This window comes from Chrysochloris asiatica, unplaced genomic scaffold (assembly GCF_000296735.1).
Source record: "Chrysochloris asiatica unplaced genomic scaffold, ChrAsi1.0 scaffold00288, whole genome shotgun sequence".
Classification (NCBI taxonomy): Eukaryota; Metazoa; Chordata; class Mammalia; order Afrosoricida; family Chrysochloridae; genus Chrysochloris; species Chrysochloris asiatica.
This window is the reverse complement of record NW_006408806.1, coordinates 2,018,685-2,039,619: the sequence shown is the minus strand read 5'-3', so window position 1 is coordinate 2,039,619 and position 20,935 is coordinate 2,018,685. Positions and strand designations below refer to the sequence as shown.

The 20,935-nt window shown below is 36.5% G+C and overlaps 1 protein-coding gene across 1 annotated transcript in view; it reads right to left on the bottom strand.

Moving 5' to 3' along the window:
- PRSS12 (protease, serine, 12 (neurotrypsin, motopsin)) overlaps window positions 1-20,935 on the bottom strand; it is a 168,091-nt gene that overhangs the window by 56,520 nt on the left and 90,636 nt on the right. Inside the window, exons 7-8 of the mRNA XM_006874595.1 lie at window positions 20,426-20,622; window positions 10,216-10,357 (exon numbers count right to left, since the gene is read on the bottom strand). Of these exons, the coding sequence (XP_006874657.1) occupies window positions 10,216-10,357; window positions 20,426-20,622 (339 nt within the window). The remainder of the gene's footprint in view (window positions 1-10,215; window positions 10,358-20,425; window positions 20,623-20,935) is intronic.

Genomic DNA, 20,935 nt, shown 5'->3' with positions numbered 1-20,935 from the left:
GTAAAGAGTAACAGCCTCGGAAACCCTGTGCAGGGTCACTATGAGTTGGAACCGACTCCACGGCACATAACAACAGCAACAATGAGGCAGTACCGACTCGTTGGCATCTAACAACAACAGCATCAGAGGTGGGACTTAGTATTACACTTATTTAAGAAGGTCCACAAGGTTAGTTTGAACCACGAGGTTGGCGATGTAAACTCACCAGCCACGCCTTGGAAACCCTATACGGAACTGACTCAACTGCATTTAGTAACAGCAGTTCTACATAAATCTTTGGTGTAAAAACAATCGTAATTCATTTTTCTACTGTTGAACATTTAGGTTGCTTTAAAAGTCTCATGGTTTTTTTACAATTATATCTTCCTTATATATAAAACTTATATTTCCTCCCAGCAGTAGACATTTTGGCTAACAAATATAAACATTTTTAAGTTTCTTCATATATATGACCACTTTCGGGGTGAGTCTTTGGAAGGGAAGTATACATCTGCAATTTATTTTTGGTTAGCATTAGTGGCAAATTTGTTATTTTTTGTGTCTTAAACTTGTATCGAATTATCCAAGAACCTTATCTGCGAATTTAAAAGCTTTCTTTTAAATTTTACATATCATTCTGTATGTACACAGGTCATATGCTGGTCTCAATAATTCAATATTTTGTAACTTTGGCTATATATTATTATCAGATAAGGGAGATTTTTAAATATAGCAAATCATGAGCCTTACTTTACATCAATTAAAGTAGAATCTGTGGTAATGAGGTTGAGCAAAGATTTTTTTCTTATATTAAGTCTCTGCATCTGGAATTAGGGATCTCCAAGAAATGGAGTCAAATAGGATAAAAACTACCAACAGTTAGTGATTTTAATGTGCAGCCATGCTTGCGAGCCACTTGCTACAGTCGATGTCAGTGACCTATTTGCCTCTTCCTGGAGTCCTGGTGCTGTGGGTTAAGGCGCTTAACTGCAAAGTCATTTGAATTGCACGGGTGGCAGCTCAAGCTCACCGTCTGCTCCTTGGAAACCCTATACGGGGTTGCTATGGGTCGGAACCAACTCAACAGCATTCAGCAACAACAATAACAACACCAATATCTTGGTGTGGCGCTGTTAATGTGCTGAACTGCAAGGTCAATTTGAACCACAAGGTCAGTGGTTCAAGCACACCAGCCGCTCCTTGGAAACTCTCTACAGGGTTGCTATGGGTTGGAACCGACTCAAAAGCATTTAACAACAACACAACAATAGCATATGGTCAAAACTGTACGTAAGATGAATTTGAAAGTTGAGTTTTCCTTTCTACTCCATGCACACACCAAGAGAAAAAGATTTTTTAAATTGTAATAGCATTTAATGCACATATTATCAGGATAGTGGTATGCCTCTCCACTTATTAGGTCTTCTAGCTTTGAAAACTAAAGGTTATTCTTAGAATTTTTTTATTGTTTTTATATAGGTCACATCAGCTCTTGAAAACTAAAGGTTATTCTTGGTATTTTTTTATTGTTTGTTTTTAAAATTGTGAAGTTTTGTAGATAAGAAACACTTAATTTCCTTAAAATATTTATTTTATTGTGTTACATTAATAAATACTTCTTCTAATGTCTTTTCAGTTGGTTCTCTTGAGTTTTCTGGTTGCACAATCAATCATATTATTCAGAGAACAATTCTGACTGTTCCTTTTCAATACTAATACCTCAATTCTATCTCCTTTTAAATTTTATTCATGTTGTTATTGCTGAGACTGTACACAGGAAAATATATACCAGTTCAACAGTTCACACATATACCATTTAGTAACATCAATTGCATTCTTCAAATAGTGCAACCATTCTCACGCATATTTCTGAGTTGTTCCTTCCTCATCTACATAAATTCACTGCCCCTTACATTTCCTATCTAATCTTTCAAGTTGCTGTTATCAATATAATCCCATATAGGTATTCCTTAAAAGAGCATAATGCTCAAAGCAGGTATCTTTTATTAGTTAAGCTAAGTTACTGCTTGGTTTTAAGAAGGCTTCAAGGGATAGTTTTGGTTTAATGTTTAAGGATTATCTCAGGGCAATAGTTTCAGGGGTTCATCCAGCCTGCATGGCTCCAGGAAGTCTGCAGTCTGTGAGAATTTAAAATTCCATTCTGCATTATCCCCCTTTTAGTAAGAATTCTTATATAGAATGATATATCAATTTCTAATTATTAACCAACAATGCTAAATCATTGCATTGATAGCAGATGTCCTTTTTATTCATTTCATTGTTGCTGTTGTTAAGGGCTACCAAGTCGGTTCTGACTCATAGTGACCTTGTATAAGGTTTCCAAGGTATGGCTGGTGAATTTGAACCACCGACATTCAGATTTAAACTGACCTTTCATTCTAGTACTTATCCTACAGTGCCACACCAGGACTCCTGTTTTATTCATATTTGATGTTTATTTCTGATTATTAAATTAAGATAGTTTTATTTATTATCAACTTTCTAAGAGACATGAGGAAGGAGTATTGATTTCCTAACTTTTTACCACTGTTGAGATGATCATGTTTGTTTTTATTTATAGATGACACTGTGAATTATACTAATTGAATACCTTAATTTGAACCAGTCTTTCATCTCTGCAATGAGCTCTGCTTGCAACCTTTATACTACATTTTGCTAATGCATTATTTAGAAGTTTTGTATGTAGATTCATGCGATTAGGTATAGTTTTCTTTTTTTGTGTCTGTACTTACTTTGTGTAGTCTTAAAATCAGAGTAATATTAGCCTCATAATATGACTGGAAGATTTCCATCTGTTTCTTAGCTCTGCAATAATTTATACAACTCAGGAAATTGTGTTTTAAAGAGTAGTTAAAAATCAGAGTAATTTCTCTGTGGTAATATACATAGTCAAGTTGACTCCTATATCAATATGGATAATTGTATTTTTGTTGAAAATGTACAGTCTGGTAAATAGTAGTACATTTCATCTAGATTTCTATATTTATCAGTAGAAGCCAGGTCATGAGATTCTATGATTTTTTTTTTACCTCAGGTATACCTAGTCTTATATTCCTTTTCTTTTTTTTCTGTTTATTTGCATGTTCTCTCCTTTTCCTCAATTGAATTGCCAGAAATGATTTATTTAATCTTACCAAAAAAAAAAAGAGAAATCATTGCTGATGATGTGCAAAGTAATTTAAAATGTAAATTAACATAATTTAAAAAATTTTTAATTAGAGTATTTTGAAAACAAAATTCCAGATTATTTCCACCAGTCCTGGGAGAGAGGGTGGGTGGAGGTAGAAACTAAATGAAATATGCTGAATGTTTTGATCTTTTTCAGGAAAAGAAAGTTGCAGATAATAACTTTGTAAATTGGTAAGAAAACATGTTTCAGTGTGTTTTCTAAAGATTTTAAAGAGCAGTGCCAGTCAAATAATAAGAGGTTGCTGAGCTTCCAAACCACCAGAGAGAAAAAAAAGAAGAAAATAAATAATTGGACTGATCTTGCAAATTAAACACCAGAAGCTTACATAAAGAACAGACACAATAAATAGGGATCATGCAATAAAGTATACTAAATAGCATAAAATCAGATGGCTAGTAGAAATAAACACGGAAAATAAAGTTAGATGCATTCGTTTATAAAGAGGGTATTTCTTAATAATTTATCAACTAATTTACAAAGGAAAAAGAGCACACCATTTTAGATAAATCAACAAGTAGAAACCATTTTGACTAATACATGATTAAATAAAAGCACTCTCAATTAAGTAGTGAATATGTTTTGACCACTAAAGACTACATTGTTACTGTTATGTGCCATCAAGTGGGTTTCAACCTATGGCAACTCTGATAGGGTTTCCAAAAAGTGACTGGTGGGTTTGAACCACTGTTTTTGTGGTTAGCAGTGTGCCGTTGTGGGATAATGCACTGCACCACAAGGTTAGTTTGAACTACGAGGTTCAAATTTATCAGCTGCTCCTCAGAAACCTTATATAGGGTGGCTATGAGTCAGAACTGACTTGAAGGCACTTACCAAACAACAGCAACATCCTACAGCATCACACCAGGACTCCAAAGATTATACTGTCTATATGAAAAATAAGGCTACTCACTGGGTTACAGGCATCCAGTAATTCATAGCTAAGATTTCAATGAAAGAACAGGCTCTGAAAAGTGGGTGCCAAGTATTCCTAGGAGTAGATGACGACTTTCTAAGGAGTACAGGGGCTAGCTATAAATACACACACATAAACACATTTTTATGGAATTACAGTATATTAGAATGGCACTGCAGGTCAATGCACTGGACTGCAAAGTTGGTTTGAATAGCAAGATCAGCTGTTTCAGACTCACCAGTCATTCCTCAGAAACCCTAAAACGGGTCGCTATGAGTTGGAACCAACTTATCGGTACTTAACAACAACAACATGGCGGAAGAAAGTTCAAAACACAATTTCAGAGAAAAAGTAACTTATGTAAAATTTCTGAAAGTCAAAGAAATTTTTGTTCATATATCTTATTAAATGGATGATAAACCAAACGACTCATGGCAGATCCCTATAGGTCAGAGTACAGTTGCCCCCTAGCGTTTCCAAGGCTGTAAATCTTGTATAAGCAGATGGCTACATCTTTTTCCCAAGGAGAAGCTGGTGGTTTTGAACCTTGACCTCTTGAGGTCAAGGGCTCCTTAAAGAATGATGGACAGTATCAAATTATTATGATATTTATATCCCACTGGATATAATTATGAGAGTGAGATGACTGTTTTATTTTAAGCGTCACATAAAAACTTTCCAGGAATTAAATACTTTGCAGAGACTTAAGTGTAAGATAAACATGTATAGGGTTTCAGAGGAGGGACTGGTGAGTTTGAACCACTGACCTTTCAGATCAAGTCAACCTTGCGGTCCAGTGCTTATCCTACAGTACCACACCAGGATTCCAAGATAGAAATTGTTGTTGTTGTTGTCAAGTGCCGTCGAGTCAATTCTGACCCATAGTGACCTTGTATAGGGTTTCCAAGGAGCAGCTGGTGAGCTTGAACTGCCGACCTTGTAGTTCAAATGACTTTGCAGTCTGGCACATTAACCCACAGTGCCACACCAGGACTCAAGATAAAAATTAAACACACTTAAATGTTACTGTTGCTGTTAAGTTCCAACTCATAGTGACCCCTTTATAAGGATCTGAGAAGTGGCTGGTGGTTTTGAACTGATGATCTTCTGGTTAGCAGTGCAGTGCTTATCTTGTAGCACAATACAAGGATTCCATATCTACTAGGATGGTAAAGGTACACCATTTTGTATTTCCTTTCAAGGACACTGTGCTAATAAATATGCAGTTCAAGGACAATGTCATATTGAAACATATACTAATAGATTTACACAAGTAAAATGAAATTTCCATCATGGCTATTTAATGTATCTCAATTAATTTCATTGATTTCAACTCATGCTCTATCAACTCTTTAAATATAGTACCTTCAGATGCTAAACTTTGTCAGACATTGTGTAATAATACATAATTAAATAATGCATTTTATTTTGCTGTTTCTTCTAAGCATAGCTGCATTAATTACTATTCAGACTTCCTGTGTTTTATACTTCTTTTCTGTATTTCCCATTTTGAAATACCTTGTAATACTATTTTGATTCTCAATGTTTCCAAAACTAATCCTCTAGTATGATACAGTTGGCTCAGGGCAGATATCTAGAACTGTTATTAAATAAGGCTAAAGCCTTTTAACAGCGCATAAATTTTCTGAATGAAAAATTTTTACAAAGGTATGAAAATATTTTAATAATTCAAAGTAGACATGGAGGAAAAGATCACCTGTTCTCATCACATGCCTGTTTACAAATATATATATATTCTAATATAAAATCTCATTTCAATACAGTGAGAAATGATTTTAAAAAAAAAGATTTCAGTGTATTTAGATTGATCACATATCTCATTTAAATATAATCTGATAACAAATTATAGGTAGCACAGATATTGACTAAAAGATGGGTTATCCAATCTGTTACAACTGCTGGTAATGCATACTTACTAAGGGATTTTATTTACAATGTATTGTATTATGAAGTAAAATCTTTTCATTTTTTCTGATAATTATTATAGAAGTACTATTGAAAATTGATACCAACTTCAGTTATTTCATCTAGATTGTTTGTAATCTAGATTTGACTTTTGAGTTGAATATAAAATGGACAAAATGATGATAAATAAAAAGCTATGAAAAATGTGGAAAGAAACCAAAGTAGAAATAAACTGATAAACAGGTTTAGAAACTTTTCTCGCCTTAAACACAGCTGAGACACATAAGTTGGTGATCAAGTTTGATGCCAATCTTTCTTTCCCTTCATATTTCCACAGATATTTGATTTGCTGGATCACCTCCACTAAAAATAAAAGAAAACAAAATCATGGCCAAGAAACCAGTCTCAAATAGCAGTATCTTTTAATGGCTGATTTGAGGTAAAGAAATTCACTGAGAATGCAATGTACAAACAAAAAGCATAGTTTTATTCTAAGCAAGGAAGAAGTGATAAAAGTAAGCAAAAGAAATGGCAAATAATCAACTTAATTTATGCATCTAATGTAGACTCTCCCTACCTTCCTCTACGGCTGAAAATCTGTTACAACCCAATTATGAAAACTGAAAATCTGTATCACAAATTATCAACCCATTGGCAATAAACCAACTGAAATTACAACTAGGTTTAAAACTGCAAAAAATAGCATGAGGATGCTTCAAAACGTTCATGGAAAAATTCTATTATATTTTCATTCCATTTTTCCATGAACTTTTTTAAGCCCCCTTATAGAATCTGAGTAGCCAAAATCAAACTCTGAATTAAACATTTAGAATTAAAATAGAAATGCTTTAAAAATAAAAATGTTTTCTGCATAGAAACAACATATTACATGATCTTAAATTAACATTTAAGATCAACTTAATGTTACAGATTGAATTATGTCTCCCCAAAAGATATGTTGAAATCTGAAATCCCATACCAGAGTAAACCTTAGATGTAACTCTATTGGATTTTCTTTGTTACGTTAATAAGGTCATACCAGTGTAGCATGTGTCCAAAACCTGATTACTTCTGAGTTATAAAAAGAACAGATTAGACACAGATGTTTGCACAAATTGGGGAAGACAGACACCATAAGAGAACTGCCTGCAAGCCAAGAAACCAAGGAATGCCCAAGGCTACCAAATATGGCCAACACCCTGATTTAGACCTTTAGCTTCCAGAACTCTGAGAAAATATATTGCTGTTCTTAAAAGCCACACAGTTGTGGTGTTTGTTTTATAAGCAGAAGATATATATGAAAAATAATCAAGGATATAATGTTTTATAGCTAGACAATTTATGTACATTAGCTTAAACTTCATAATCTTCTGAGTAGTAATATTTTCATACATATTATAGAAAAGAAAACTAAGGCTCAGAAAAATAGCATCATCACGAATGCCACTCAGCCAGTAAGAGGTAAAATTTTCTCCCACATCTATCTGCTGCTCAAATACATCATAACCAACCAAGCACATGACTAGGTATAATTACACACCACACCAATAAACACTGACAATTCTCTTTGGCATGATAGCTACAACACAGTCACTATTTTTCAAAGAGAACTTACCAAAGAAAGGAGTAAGGTGAATAGCTACTCATGGTGGGGCTCAAAGCCTGGGTTTTTAAAAAGTGCATTTAATTTTAACTTTTAAATTTTATATTAATGATGTTTGCCAATTATTCGTGTCCATCAAATTCAATCTGATTGGCAAGAACAGAGATTGGAACATGTAATGACTCATACTAATTCACAATATTAAGGAAACAAATTTTTACTAAACCTAATATAAATGATTATTTTCTTCCATATGGCTCATCTTTCTTTCCTTTACGATTATATCACAATTCTTACAGCTATTTATTTCAAGCACTAGCTAGAATTTCAGAAAAAGATAGAAAATTCATTAAATGTTTTAAAGCTTTGTTTACTACCGTTAACCTCTGTAACTCCATGGTTTGCATATGAACTTCGTGTTCATTGTTAAGTGCCTTAGAGTCAATTCCAACTCATAGCAACCCTGTGTAGGGTTTCTGTTGAGCAGCTGGTGAATTTGAACCTACAGTCTTGCAGTTCAAACCAAACTTATGGTCGAATGTTTATCCTATAGTGTCACACCAGAACATATGAACTATTTTCTTTAAAAGGTGATTTGTGATTTGGAGGATCTCTGATGCCATCTCACTTGCGCTAGGTTAGGGCCACAGCTGCCACAGAAGCTGGAGCTGAGATCACAGGTTACTGTAACCTGGTCCCATGGTCAAAATTCTGGCTTGGATCACAGAATGGAGATCAGCACTATATTTTCAGGCTTTTGAGCAGACTGATTCATTTGCAGCCACATGCAGTCTCTTCAGCCTTGACCTTCAGAAGAGGTAGGACAGGACACAGACTTCAGAGTCATCAAATTGAGCTTAAACTGTGATCATATATGTAAGATAAACAATACATTTGAGGGTGGGTGGGACCTACCAATTAAAGTGGTTCTGAGTGGAGACACACCCAAATGAAAAGGCAAAACCAACTGTCATTGAATCAATTCCAATTCATAGAAATTCCATGTGTGTCAGAGGAGAACTGTGTTTCATAGAGTTTTCATGACTCTGACCTCCGAGAGTAGACTTTCTTCTGAGGTGCTTTTGGGTGGATTTGAACAGCCAATGGGCAATTAGTTAGTAGCTGATTACTTAACCATTTTAAGCACTGGAAGTCCTACACCCACATGAGCAGAATGGATAGAAGCCCAAAACATACACCTATCATGAGTTTCTCCACCTGCTCCCAAGCTTTCTCTAATTTATTATACAGTAATAGAAGTCTTTTCAGCAAAAGAGGACATGGTCAGATGGAGGAAAAAAAATACTCTAACTCTTGTGCTCTGTGATCAAGTTGAAAACAAAAAGAAAGGCCTCATTTCTCTAATATTTAAAAAATTCTGTCCTACAGTCTAACTTTTAAAATTCACTCTGAGATGGGTAAAAGATTGGGAATGCTTATGGATAACCTGGCGATTCATCCATTGCTGGAGTTACAAGACAGCTGACCTGGACCGACAGTGTGTTGTTGTGAGGCAATCAGATGAAGATTTGTGGAAAGCCTGAGGCTTCCTGGAACCCAGGCCTAATTCATAAAGACTGAAGAAGTTCCTGAAATACAAAGCATATGAGCAGTGGCTTCTAAATCTCTTGATAATAGATGGCACTTCAATTCTAAAAATGTGTTTCCATTTAAATGCCATTACTTAATTTTCTTCATATACTCAGGAATAGAGTGAGGATACAGATATAATTTCAATCTCTATCTGAAGAGTTTCTTAAAATGCTAGGTAGACTGTCATGACATAAATCACAGAGAAAAAGTGAATTTATTTAGCTAAGGAAAGCAGTATTATTAGTAGTAAGCATTATTAGACTAACAGCTACATTTCTTATGTGACATAATGTATATTTCTTATGAGAAGATAGAAAACTTTAAATAAACATGATTTGTTGTTGTTGTTAAATGCCGTCCAGTTGGTTCTGACTCACAGTGAACCCGTATAGGGTTTCCGAGGAGCAACTATTGGGTTTGAACTGCCTCAACCTTGAGGTTAGCAGTCCAGTGTTTACCCTACAGCACCGTCTAGAAATATGAATTCAGGATGTCAGCTATAAGGAAAAACTTTCTCTCTGTTCCTAGTCTCCTTTCAAACATCTGTGGACCCAGCATTCCTTGGAGATCTCCATGTGTCTTGACCTTTGGGTCTAAAATACTTTCAGCACAAGGATCCCAGGTTCTTGTGCTCTGCTCCCAACTCTACTTTCTTGGTGGTATTCAGGTTCCTACTTTACTTCTGTATTTTCTTGATGGTATTCAGACTCTACTTAGTACTTCTTTATAATTCTGATTCAAATCAGCATTTTTCCATTGTTTCAATTGAATGTCGTTGTTGTTAAGTGTTGTCAAGTGATTCGGAATCATAGGACCCTGTATAGTTTCTGAGGAGCAGGTGGTTAGCTTGAACCACTAGCCTTGCAATCCGGTGCATTAACCCACAGTTCAATTGAATGCTAGATTTTAATTCTAGGTAAGAAATAACTCATTAAAAAAGAAAAGAAAAGTTCATCAGGTAACTATCGCAAATAATTAAGGTTTCCTTACTTGTAACCAAGCTGTCGGCAGATCACAGCTGCATCCTTATCCGTCCAACCATCATCACAAATTGTTCCCCACTGGCCATTGATAAAGACTTCTACTCGTCCTTCTTTCTTATTTTCTCCATCCATCAGCCTGATAGGAAAACCTGGCATGATTCAAAAATATTTAAAAAGTCAAAACAAGCAAACTGATGCTAAGCATAAGAGACTACGGAATACAATCACTTTTCTTACTTTTTTAAAAAATTAGCAACAAAATCAGCTGGGCAATAACAGTGAGGGAACTGACCTGATCTGGAGAGAAGTGATGAGCTGAGCTGAGCTGTTGGATTCAGATACTGAGACAAAATGAAAGTAATAACCAAGCCTTTAATCACTTGCTGAGATAGTAAGCAAGAGAAATCAAGACACCAGCTCCCACTGTTCATATTTCCCCAGGAATAGTACTCAGAAAAGGGTCAGGTGGATCAGCATAAACCTGGGTCCCCATCTCACTGCTGAGGGAGCCCTGAACAAAAGGTTCCCAGTTTTATGGGCCCCAGAGCCAGTGAGGAGAGTGAGGGGGAAGGGCTAGGAATGGAAAGCACTGAGTTCTGAGTCAGTGTGGGGAAAAGTGTTTTCAAGTTCCTTCCTTCCCCCTGATTCTTCATCAGGTTTTAGGCGGGAGCCTGAGAAAGGCTTCAGTTTGCAGGCACCTGGTCTAGGAATGCAGATATGTAAAGGAACATGGGCTAGGGTGGGCATAAGGTGAGCCCTTGGCTACAACTCCCCTCAGAAACTGCAGTTCACTGGCTGTGCATCAAGTCTGATTGGGGAGGGCAGCTCTCCCTCAGACTTGCCAGGTAAAGCTTTTGTAATCGTCTGTGGTCAGACATGTTTGGAAACACTATGACTCAACGGCACTTAACAACAACAACAATGGTCAGGCAAGTTTGAGCCAGTAGCCAGACTCCTCAGTAAGTTTTTTCAGAGAAAAGGGTTATCAATAAAGAATTGTATTCACTTTTTCAATATGTTTGGAAGCCAGAAGGTCAAAGTGCCTCATCTTGCTCAACTTTGTATCTCCCACACTTAGAACAGCATCTGACACACAGAGGACATGCAATAGCTGTTGAATGAACTCAAGAATGAATAAAGCCTCCAAGTTCATTGTGACTCATACAAGTCTGTAGGACAGAGTGGAACTGCTCCATAGGGTTTCCAAGACTATAAATCTTGAGGGGAAAATACTGCCACATGTTTCTTCCATTGAGCAGTTGGTGGGTTCAACCTGCTGACCTTTTGGTTAGTAGCTCAACAGTTAACCCACATAAAATTGTGAATTATCTTGCCACTAACTTCTAAATAGTAAAAGAACAATAACTAGAGCTGGTTTTTGTTTCATCTATGAACATAGCTGAAATGTATCCTCCAAAGCTAAGATTTTCAGGAAGAAACAGATAAATATACCCTTGGCATGCATGGGTAATTTAAGGTCTAATGTCTGTGTCAATGAATGAAGAAAAACAGAAGAAGAATTGATGCCTTTGAATTTATGATATTTTAATATAGCATGGCAAAGAAAATTAAACATAATACTATGAACTGTCAGGTAAACAAACAAATCTGTCTTGGAAAAATACAGCCAGAATGTTCCTTATAACTAAACAAAGATGATGAAACTTTGTCTCATGTACTTTGCACATGTTATCAGGAGGGACCAGTCCCATGAGAAGGACATCATGCTTGGTAACGTAGGTGGCTAGCAAAAAAGAGAATTGGCACAGTGGCTGCATCAATGAGCTCAAACGTAGCCATGAAAAATGGCTGTGAAGGAGCGGGTAGAAAAACGAAGAAAACTAATAGTACATTTTCTCTCTAAGCTTCCTATTTACCACCGGTTTCAAGGAAAGTGCTTAATTAAGCCATTAGACTTAAAAGTTGAAAAACTGATCTCAAGAAAATTGAAGTTTTTCTAATTAAGCATATAGTTTTTTGTAGTTTCATATAGTCTATCGATATCAATAAATGTGATGGCGCTTAACTGAAAGCCCTCACTATGGCTTACATACTTTTGGTTTCCTAGTTACTAGACGCTGTAAGACAAGGGCTGGATCGCAAGGTCAGTTTGAACCACAGGGTGGCTGTGAATTGAAACTGATTCCATGGCACTTACAACAACAGAAGAGTCTCCAGTTTCTGGGCCTCCAAGCTTTATTGGTAAGGATTTAGGGAGTAAAATGAAACATGGTTAAAGAACCTCGAGAACCCAATATCCTGAACCACTATGTAGATGAAAGTTGACAGCTAAGGAACAAAATATTATCTAACATATGTTTAAGTCAATGTTAAGTGATTAGTACATGGGTATTTGTTAACTGAAAGGGAATATTGTTGGCAAGACAGTCACATCTTACTTTTACTTTTCTGACCCAATTTTACTTCTCTATTCCTCTTTGTGATCCACACAATTGAAAGCCTTTATGTAGTCAATAAAGCACAGGAAAACAACTTTCTGGTATTTTCTGCTTTCAGCCAAGATCCATCAGATATCAGCAATGCTATGTCCTCTTCTGAATCCGGCTTGAACCTCTGGAAGTTCTCTGTCAATGTATGCTTGCAGCCATTTCTGTATTACTTTTAGTAAAACTTTACTCACATGAGATATCAAAGATATTGTCTAATGATTTCCACATTCTGTTGGGCCATCTCTCTTTAGAATGAGCATAAATATGGATCTCTTCCAATCAGTTGGTCAGATAGTTGTCTTCCAAATTACTTGGCAGAGATGAGTGAGTGTCTCCTGTGCCACCTCACTTTCTTGAAAGATTTCAATTTGTATTCCATCAATTCCTGGTGTCTTGTTCTTTGAACATCAACTATTTCCTTTTGGTACAGTGACTGTGTAGTCCTTCCATATTCTTTTGATGCTTTCTGCATCATTCAATATTTTCCCCAGATAATCCTTCAATAACTTAAAATACTTACTGATGAAGATCAAAGAGCACAGCTTTCAGTATGGATTGCATCTCAATGTAAAGAAAACAAAAAATCCTCACCACTGGACCAATAAACAACATTCTTATCAATGGAGAAAAGACTGAAGTTGTCAAGGACTTCATTCTTCTTGAAACAACCATCAATACTCATGGAAGCAGCAGTCAAGAAATCCAACGACGTATTGCATTAGGCAAACCTGCTGCACAAGACAGTTTTAAAGTGCTGAAGAGCAAAGATGTCAGCTTGAGGACTAAGGTGCACCTGACTCAAGCCATGGTATTTTCAATAACCTCATACGCATGTGAAAGCTCAACAGTGAATAAGGAAGACTGTAGAAGAATTTATGCTTTGGAGTTATGGTGTTGGAAGAGAATATTGAAAGTGCCATGGGCAGCCAAAAGAACCAACAGATCTGTGTTGGAAGAAGTAAAGCCAGAATGCTCCTTGGAGGGCAGGATGGCCAAACTTCATCTCTCATATTTCAGACATGCTGTCAGGAGGGACCAGTTACCGGAGAAAGATATCATGTTTGGTAAGGTCGAGGGTCAGAGAAAAAGAGGAAGACCCCCAGTGAGATGGGTTAGCCAAGTGGCAGCATCAATGGGCTCAAGCGTGGCAACAATTGTGAGGTTAGCCCAGAACTGAGCAATGTTTCATTCTGTTGTGCATAGGGTCGCTATGAGTTGATATGGACTCGATGGGACATAACAACATCAACAACATTCCTCTTTGTTTCCTCCAGTGTTGTTGGCTCCCTGGTTTCTACTCCCGATCAAGATCACTTCCTGAGATAGAGAACCATATACAGATAATTGAAAAATCAATATACAAAACAGTTCAAGAATGGATGCTCCACAATCAGACCGCATGAGTTCAAATCCTTCCTATGTCTTTATGCAAGTAAGTTTAACCTCAGTGTGCCTAAATTTCTTCATGTGGAACAGAGGGCTAACTGTCTTAAATACCTTATAGTAGTTGTGTTACATAAGATCATTTGTAAAATTTTAAAGTAGAGCATGCACAGAGTAAACATTCAGTAACTGTTGGCTACTATGAGCAAACAACACTAAACCAAAAGGAGATTTGAATTAACATCCTGCCAAATAACTTCTTTATGACCTTGGTCAATATTTAACTTCACCAATATTTAACTTCACCCATTTACTGAAAAATTGGATAATGAAGTCTTTATAATAACAATAGCAAATCAGACATGAATCAGGCACCAATCTAAGGCACTTCCACTGCTTAAGTTCAGTGACTTTAAAATATGATAATTTTTAATGATCTGCATATGGCTGACTCAATTTTTGCAGTATAGTTCTAAGGAGACCTTTTGAGGTGTCTGGCAGCTCCTTTTGACCCCTCACTCACAGACAGATTTGCAGTACCCAATGTAAATTCATTCTACTGGTCACACTTGACTAGGCCAGGATGGATTCCTAATCAGTGTTAAATCAATAGGATTTTCTCTCTTGAAAAATTAGAGTGAGGACTAAAAGACTCTATCAATCTTGGCTATTAGCTTGAATTGAGGTGACATAAATGGTAATTAAAGGGCATTAATTGTAGTGCATGAAACACCAAGAAAGTCAGCCTGCTGAGAGATAAATGAATAAAGCAGATACAGAGAGCAAAAAGTTAGCTCACTTGGGATTCCAAGTGGCTTCCCAGCTCCTAGCTCAATGACATGGTGAAGTTTAGCTGTATTCAGATTTCATAAATTATCATATATGTTATTGTTAAGTGCTGTCAAGTCAGTTCAACTCATAGGGTTCCCAAGGGTTTGAAATCACCAACCTTAAGGTTAGCAGTCCAGTGCTATATATATATATTTGTTGGGCACTGTCGAGTCATAGTGACCCTATACACAAGAGAATTTTCCAATCCAGTGCCATCATCACAATTGTTGCTATGCTTGAAACCATTGTGGTTGCCACCTTGTTAATCCATACAGCAGATTTGCTGAATCTATTATGTAGTTCGGTTTCTTGACTGCTGCTTCTGTGAGTGTTGATTGTGGATCTAAGCAAAATGAAGTCTCTGACAACTACAATTTTTTTCTCCATTTATGATGTTATTTATTGATCCAGTTGTGAGGATTTTTTTCTTTACACTGAAATGTAATCCATACAGAAGGCTGCAGTCTTTGATTTTCATCAGCAAATATTTTAGTCCATATATATATACACATATGTATATATATGGAGTCCTAGTGTGACGCTGCATAATAATGCAAGGTTGGTTTGAACCACAAGATGGGTGGTTCAAACTCACCAGAAGCTCCTTGGAAACCCATGACACTTCACAACAACAGCAAATGTGTATATATATATACAGTCCTGGAGTGGCACAGTAAGGTAAGTACTTGACCACAAGGTTGGTTTGAACCACAAGGTTGCCAGTTCAAACTCACCTGTTGCTCCTCAGAAGCCCTATACAGAGTTTAGGATTTCTGAGACTTATATCTTTACCGGAGCAGAAAGCCTCATATTTCTCCCAATGTGTGTGTGTGTGTGTGTGTGTGTGTGTGTGTGTATATATATATATATTTGTTGTTGTTAAGTGCTATTGAGTCAGTTCTTACTCAAAGGAGCAGCTGGTGAGTTGGGCCATCAGCCTTGCCAGTCAAACTGACCTGGTAGTCCAGTGCTTATCTTATAGCGTCACAAAAGGACTCCCTATATATGTTGTCATTAAGTGCTGTCGAATCAATTCCGCCCCATAGCGACCCTGTACAGGTTTTCCAAGGAGCAGTTGGTGAGCTTGAAATACTGACCTTGCAGTGCAAACGATTTTGCAGTCTGACACATTAGCCCAGTGACTCCCTATATACATACATATATATTAAATGTTAACAATCACATATTTAAATCTGGAAAACAAAGTGTATTTGAAATTTTTAGCTATCACAAAACGAAGTATATTTTGAAACTAATAAGACATTGCATTTCATCTTAGTATACCTGACATTCTAGAATTCTTTGTAAGAGGAGAAAGGTAAAAAAGGTTTTCAAATTTTAATGTTTTGCTATTTTGTCCAAATTTCAGAAAATATATGTACACAAAATTGTACCACTATGCTCCACCCTAGTAGTTTTATGGATTGTTTCTCATGTACTTTCAAAATAAAAACCAAAAGTTTGTTTAAAGCCCAAGTTGCATGCTTTATAAAACTAATTCACTCAATATTTCACAACCTAATTTTAACCATTTATTTTACTTACTTTAAGGAGAGTTAGACCATACTGACAGAATGATTTTTGTTGTCCAACTCCCCTTCTATGTTGTAATTATAAATAACATATCTTATTTATAAAACCTTAAGTAAAAAATGTTTGTGAAAACGAAATAACCCTATGAATACACAACGTTTTTAATTATATATCCCAAACTTTGACTTAAAGTGCTGTGGTGGTTAGAAATTGACTCTTCATTTGTAAGTTTGTAGGTATACTGTTGTTGTTAAGTGTCATCTAGTTGGTACCATAGCAACCCTGTATAGGGTTTTCAAGGAGCAACTGGTAAGCTTGAACTGCCGACCTTGCATTTCAAAGTGACCTTGCAGCCCAGTGCATTAACCCACAGCGCCCTTTCCTCTTTTTATTTTGTTTTGTTGTTGCTGCTGCGTTATATCCCAGGCAGAGCAGAGGATGCACAGGTGGGAGTGACACTGGCTTCTGGGTTGGTGAGAATGGAGACTAACCACTCCCCCAGCTACCTGAAGAGGACAGCAACAAGGAAGAACTGCACTCAACAGCCTGCAGCTAACCTGTCCTGTGCATGCAGGCCGCATATCAACAACCACTCCCAAAAGCTCAAAATGGGTGCACTGCTCCACACCAGCTGACTGACCATTTTCCTTCTTTCTCATTGCTCCTATTCCGCTTCCTCTTTCAGTTGGCACTCAATCCACCTCTCTCTCCTATCCTCTGATTCTCGGAGTTCCAGGATCCCAATCTTTATATTTATTTCACTTAGTCACCCACGTCTTTTTTTTAGAGGATCTGTTCTGTGTGTCTGCCTACTCCACCATCTTGCCCTGGAAGCCTTCCTCGGTTTCCTCAGTGCTGCAATTTATGTCGGTATTCTATGATCTTCTCTAAGCTTATCTTTAAAGCATACAATACTATTTGATAAGTGAGAAACTAATGATCTTTTTGAATAAGAATATAGTAACATGATTTTATGCCAAAAGAATATTTGGATCAGACATAATGGTCTCCAGATAAATTACTTTAGTTAATAGGCAAAGTACTGAGATTAGCACCAAAGAGGTTCACAGTAATGAGCACATTTTTTATTAGTAATTCTCACCCTTGACTTTTTAAATACTTCAAAATACATCTAGAATCCTAGAATTAAAAAAACTTTCAGGAGGAACTGAAAAGATTAGCTGTCCTAAGCATATGAATGTATTTAAGTACAGTCCGTCTGAGAACCCACATCATAGTTAGCATTTTGTCACTGGTAGTATAGAGGAAACATATCTGAAGAGATCACTCTTTGATCCAGATACCTGTTACATGCGGCTGAGAGTACCCATTTTTAGTAAATAGGTTCTAAATTTGTTGTTGTTGGGTGCTGTCGAGTTGGTTCTGACTCATAGTGACTGATCCTATGCACAACAGAATGAAACACTACCCGGTCCTATGTCATCCTTGCAGTGGTTATGCTGAGCCCATTAGTCCTGCCGCTATGACAGTCCATCTCGTTGGTGCTCTTACTCTTTTTTCATGGCACCTCAACTTTACCAAGCATGCTGCCCTTTTCCAGGGACAGGTCCCTCCTGAAAACATGTCCGAAGAATAAGAGATGAAGTCTGTTCATCTTGGCTTCTAAGGAACATTTTGGCTATATTTCTTCCAACGTGGATTTCTTTGTTTTTCGGGCAGTCCATGGTACTATTGACATTCTTCTCCAGTATCACAACTCAAATGCATCAATTCTTCTATGGTCTTCTTTAGTCATTGTCCAATTTTCACATACATATGAGGCTGATGAAAATATCATGACTTGGGTAAGGTCCACTTTAGCATGAAACTGATATTTTTGCTCTTGAACACTTGAAAGATGTCTTGTGCAGCAGATTTGCCTAATACAATACATCATTTGATTTCTTGACTGCTGTTTCCATGAGTGTTGATGGTGGATCCAAGCAAAATGAGTCTTTGAAAACTTCAATTTTTTTCTCCATTTATCATGATGTTATTTATTAGTCTAATTGTGAGGATTTTTGTTTTCTTTACATTGAGATGCAATCAATATGAAAGTTGTAGTTTTGATCTTTATCAGTAAGTATTTGCTGGCTTCTAGCAAGCAAGGTTTTATATATACTCTGCATATTCCAAGTTGTTAATGACTCTTTGTCCTATCTTGATGCTACATTCTTCTTCATATAATCCAGTTTCTCAGATTATTTGCTCAACATACACATTAAATCTGGTGAAAGACTACAGCTCTGATTTTAAACCATTTAGTATCCCCTTGTTCTATTTAAACAACTGCCTCTTGATCATGTACAGGTTCCTGATAAGCACAAGTAAGTATTCTGGAATACCCATTCCTTGCAATATTATCCATAACTTGTCATGCAACACAACTGAAAACTTTGCATAGTCAATAATGTGCAAGTAAACATCTTTCTGGTATTTTTTCTTTTCAACAAAGATCCATATGATATAAACAATTATATCCCCAGTGCCATATCCTCTTCTGAATCTAGCTTGAATTTCTGGCAGTTCTCTGCCAACATATTGTTATAGCCATTTTTTTCACTATCATCAGCAAAATTTTACTTGCCTGTGATATTAATTATATTGTTCAATAATTTTCATATTTTGCTGTGTCATCTCATAGTAACAAATATGGACCTCTTTAAATCGGTTGGCCTTGCAGTTGTCTTCCAGGTAGCAAACTTAACATATGCAATATGGTTAATATTCAATGTGGGATTGATTCAACAAGTTTTATTATTTTAGAATCTGGAAGATTTCCACTTCACAGTCTCAGAACAGAAGACTGAAAGAGGGATTATCCAGTGCAGTTAACAACAGCAACTCAAAAGGTTAGATAGAAAGCTGAGGAGTAATGAGTGTATGCTAATAAGGGAGGAACAATTCCAAAAAAGAGGGTGAGAGTGGTTGAACAACTTGAAGAATGTAGTCTATGTCATTAAATTGTATACGTAGAAATTGATGAATTGGCATATGTTCTACTGTATATATTTTCAACCACAACAACAACAAAAAATATGCAAAAACAAAAGCAGTTGATGCAACCCCTGAGGTGAAAAGTAAAGTGTGCCCATAGTTATTGTATACACCAATCTGCACTCATTCACACAAAATGAACATACAGATAGAAAATGAAATTGTTGTTGCAGTCTAGCAAGCGTTTTGACTATTTCTTTCAATATGTTTTATTCATATTTATTCTACCTTCCTCACCAGAAGTTTAATTTATAAAGGATGCTTAGAATGTCAAGGATGCTCTCTACTTCCAATGATGGGATCTTTATCTGTAAAATTTTCAAGACTGTTGAAGGAGTCAGTTATCTTTTATCTGACTATAAGTCTGAAGACATTTGGAACTGGAGAGTAGCAAAGCTCCCCAACAAGTTTCTGGGTTATCTTATTAAGTTTGGTAGGCTACAAATGCCAATGAAAGATTCATTTACAAGCACAGTGAGAAACGATTAAAGTGATCAGCTATTAACCAAAAAAAGTAGGCAGCTCACACCCACCAGCCTCTCTGTGGTAGAAAGATGTGGCTGTCTACATCCATAAAGCTTTTTGCCTTGGTAACCTCTGGGCCAATTCTACTTTATCACTATATGTTAGAGTTTACTAAACAGTGGTGGGGAAGATCAGCGGACCTTGGACTAAAGAAGAAATGAATGGGAGAGTAGAAGTGGCCACTCTTTATTTTTCCAAATTTTAATATTGTTTTAAAGCTCATTAAAACTAAAATAGAACAGGCAACCAAGGAATAAGGGAATAAATAAACATTATAGTTTCTTTAGTTACCTTTCAGATGCATACAATTATAAACATCTTTGTGAGGAACTCAGGATCCTGGGTAAGTAAAAATGTTTAAGGAACCGAAATTCTGTAATACTGGTAAACTTTTTTTTTCCCCCCAAAAGGTCAAAGACTAGAAACCCATTACATTTCAAACCAGTGGTTAGCTGTGCCATGGCAACTGAATTTTGGATGCTATGTCTGGGTCCTCACCCTGAAAGAGTCTGTGGCCATCACCACCGGGGTAGCAGGTGATGCCAACATCTTCCTGGTGGCTGCAGTCGTGTCTCCCCCACTGTCCCCTGGAACACTGAAGGAAACTAGTTTCCTTTCCTGAGCAGCTGACATCATCCAGCCATATGGGCCCTGTGCGTTCTTCAAAATGATTTGCAGAGGCTTGTTTGCCGTATCTGTGACAATAAAACAAACAGTTTGCATAGAAGAGCTGTCTCTGTTTCAAGGAACCACAAAATAGAAAACGAACAACCTAGTTAAGCATCATAACTTCAGAAACGAAGTAGTTGTTCTCTCTGTTATCTTGGGGGCTCAATTCTAAGAGCAGTGTTTGCTGCATCACACATTTTAACCATCTTAACCTTTTTTTTTTTTTTTTTTTAACTAATAAATGCTTTCACCCCATTCATACTTGTGTTTTATCTACAATTACGCACACCTACTCCTGGAAATTTAAAGTGACCGTTTTGATATAAAACCAAATGGCCA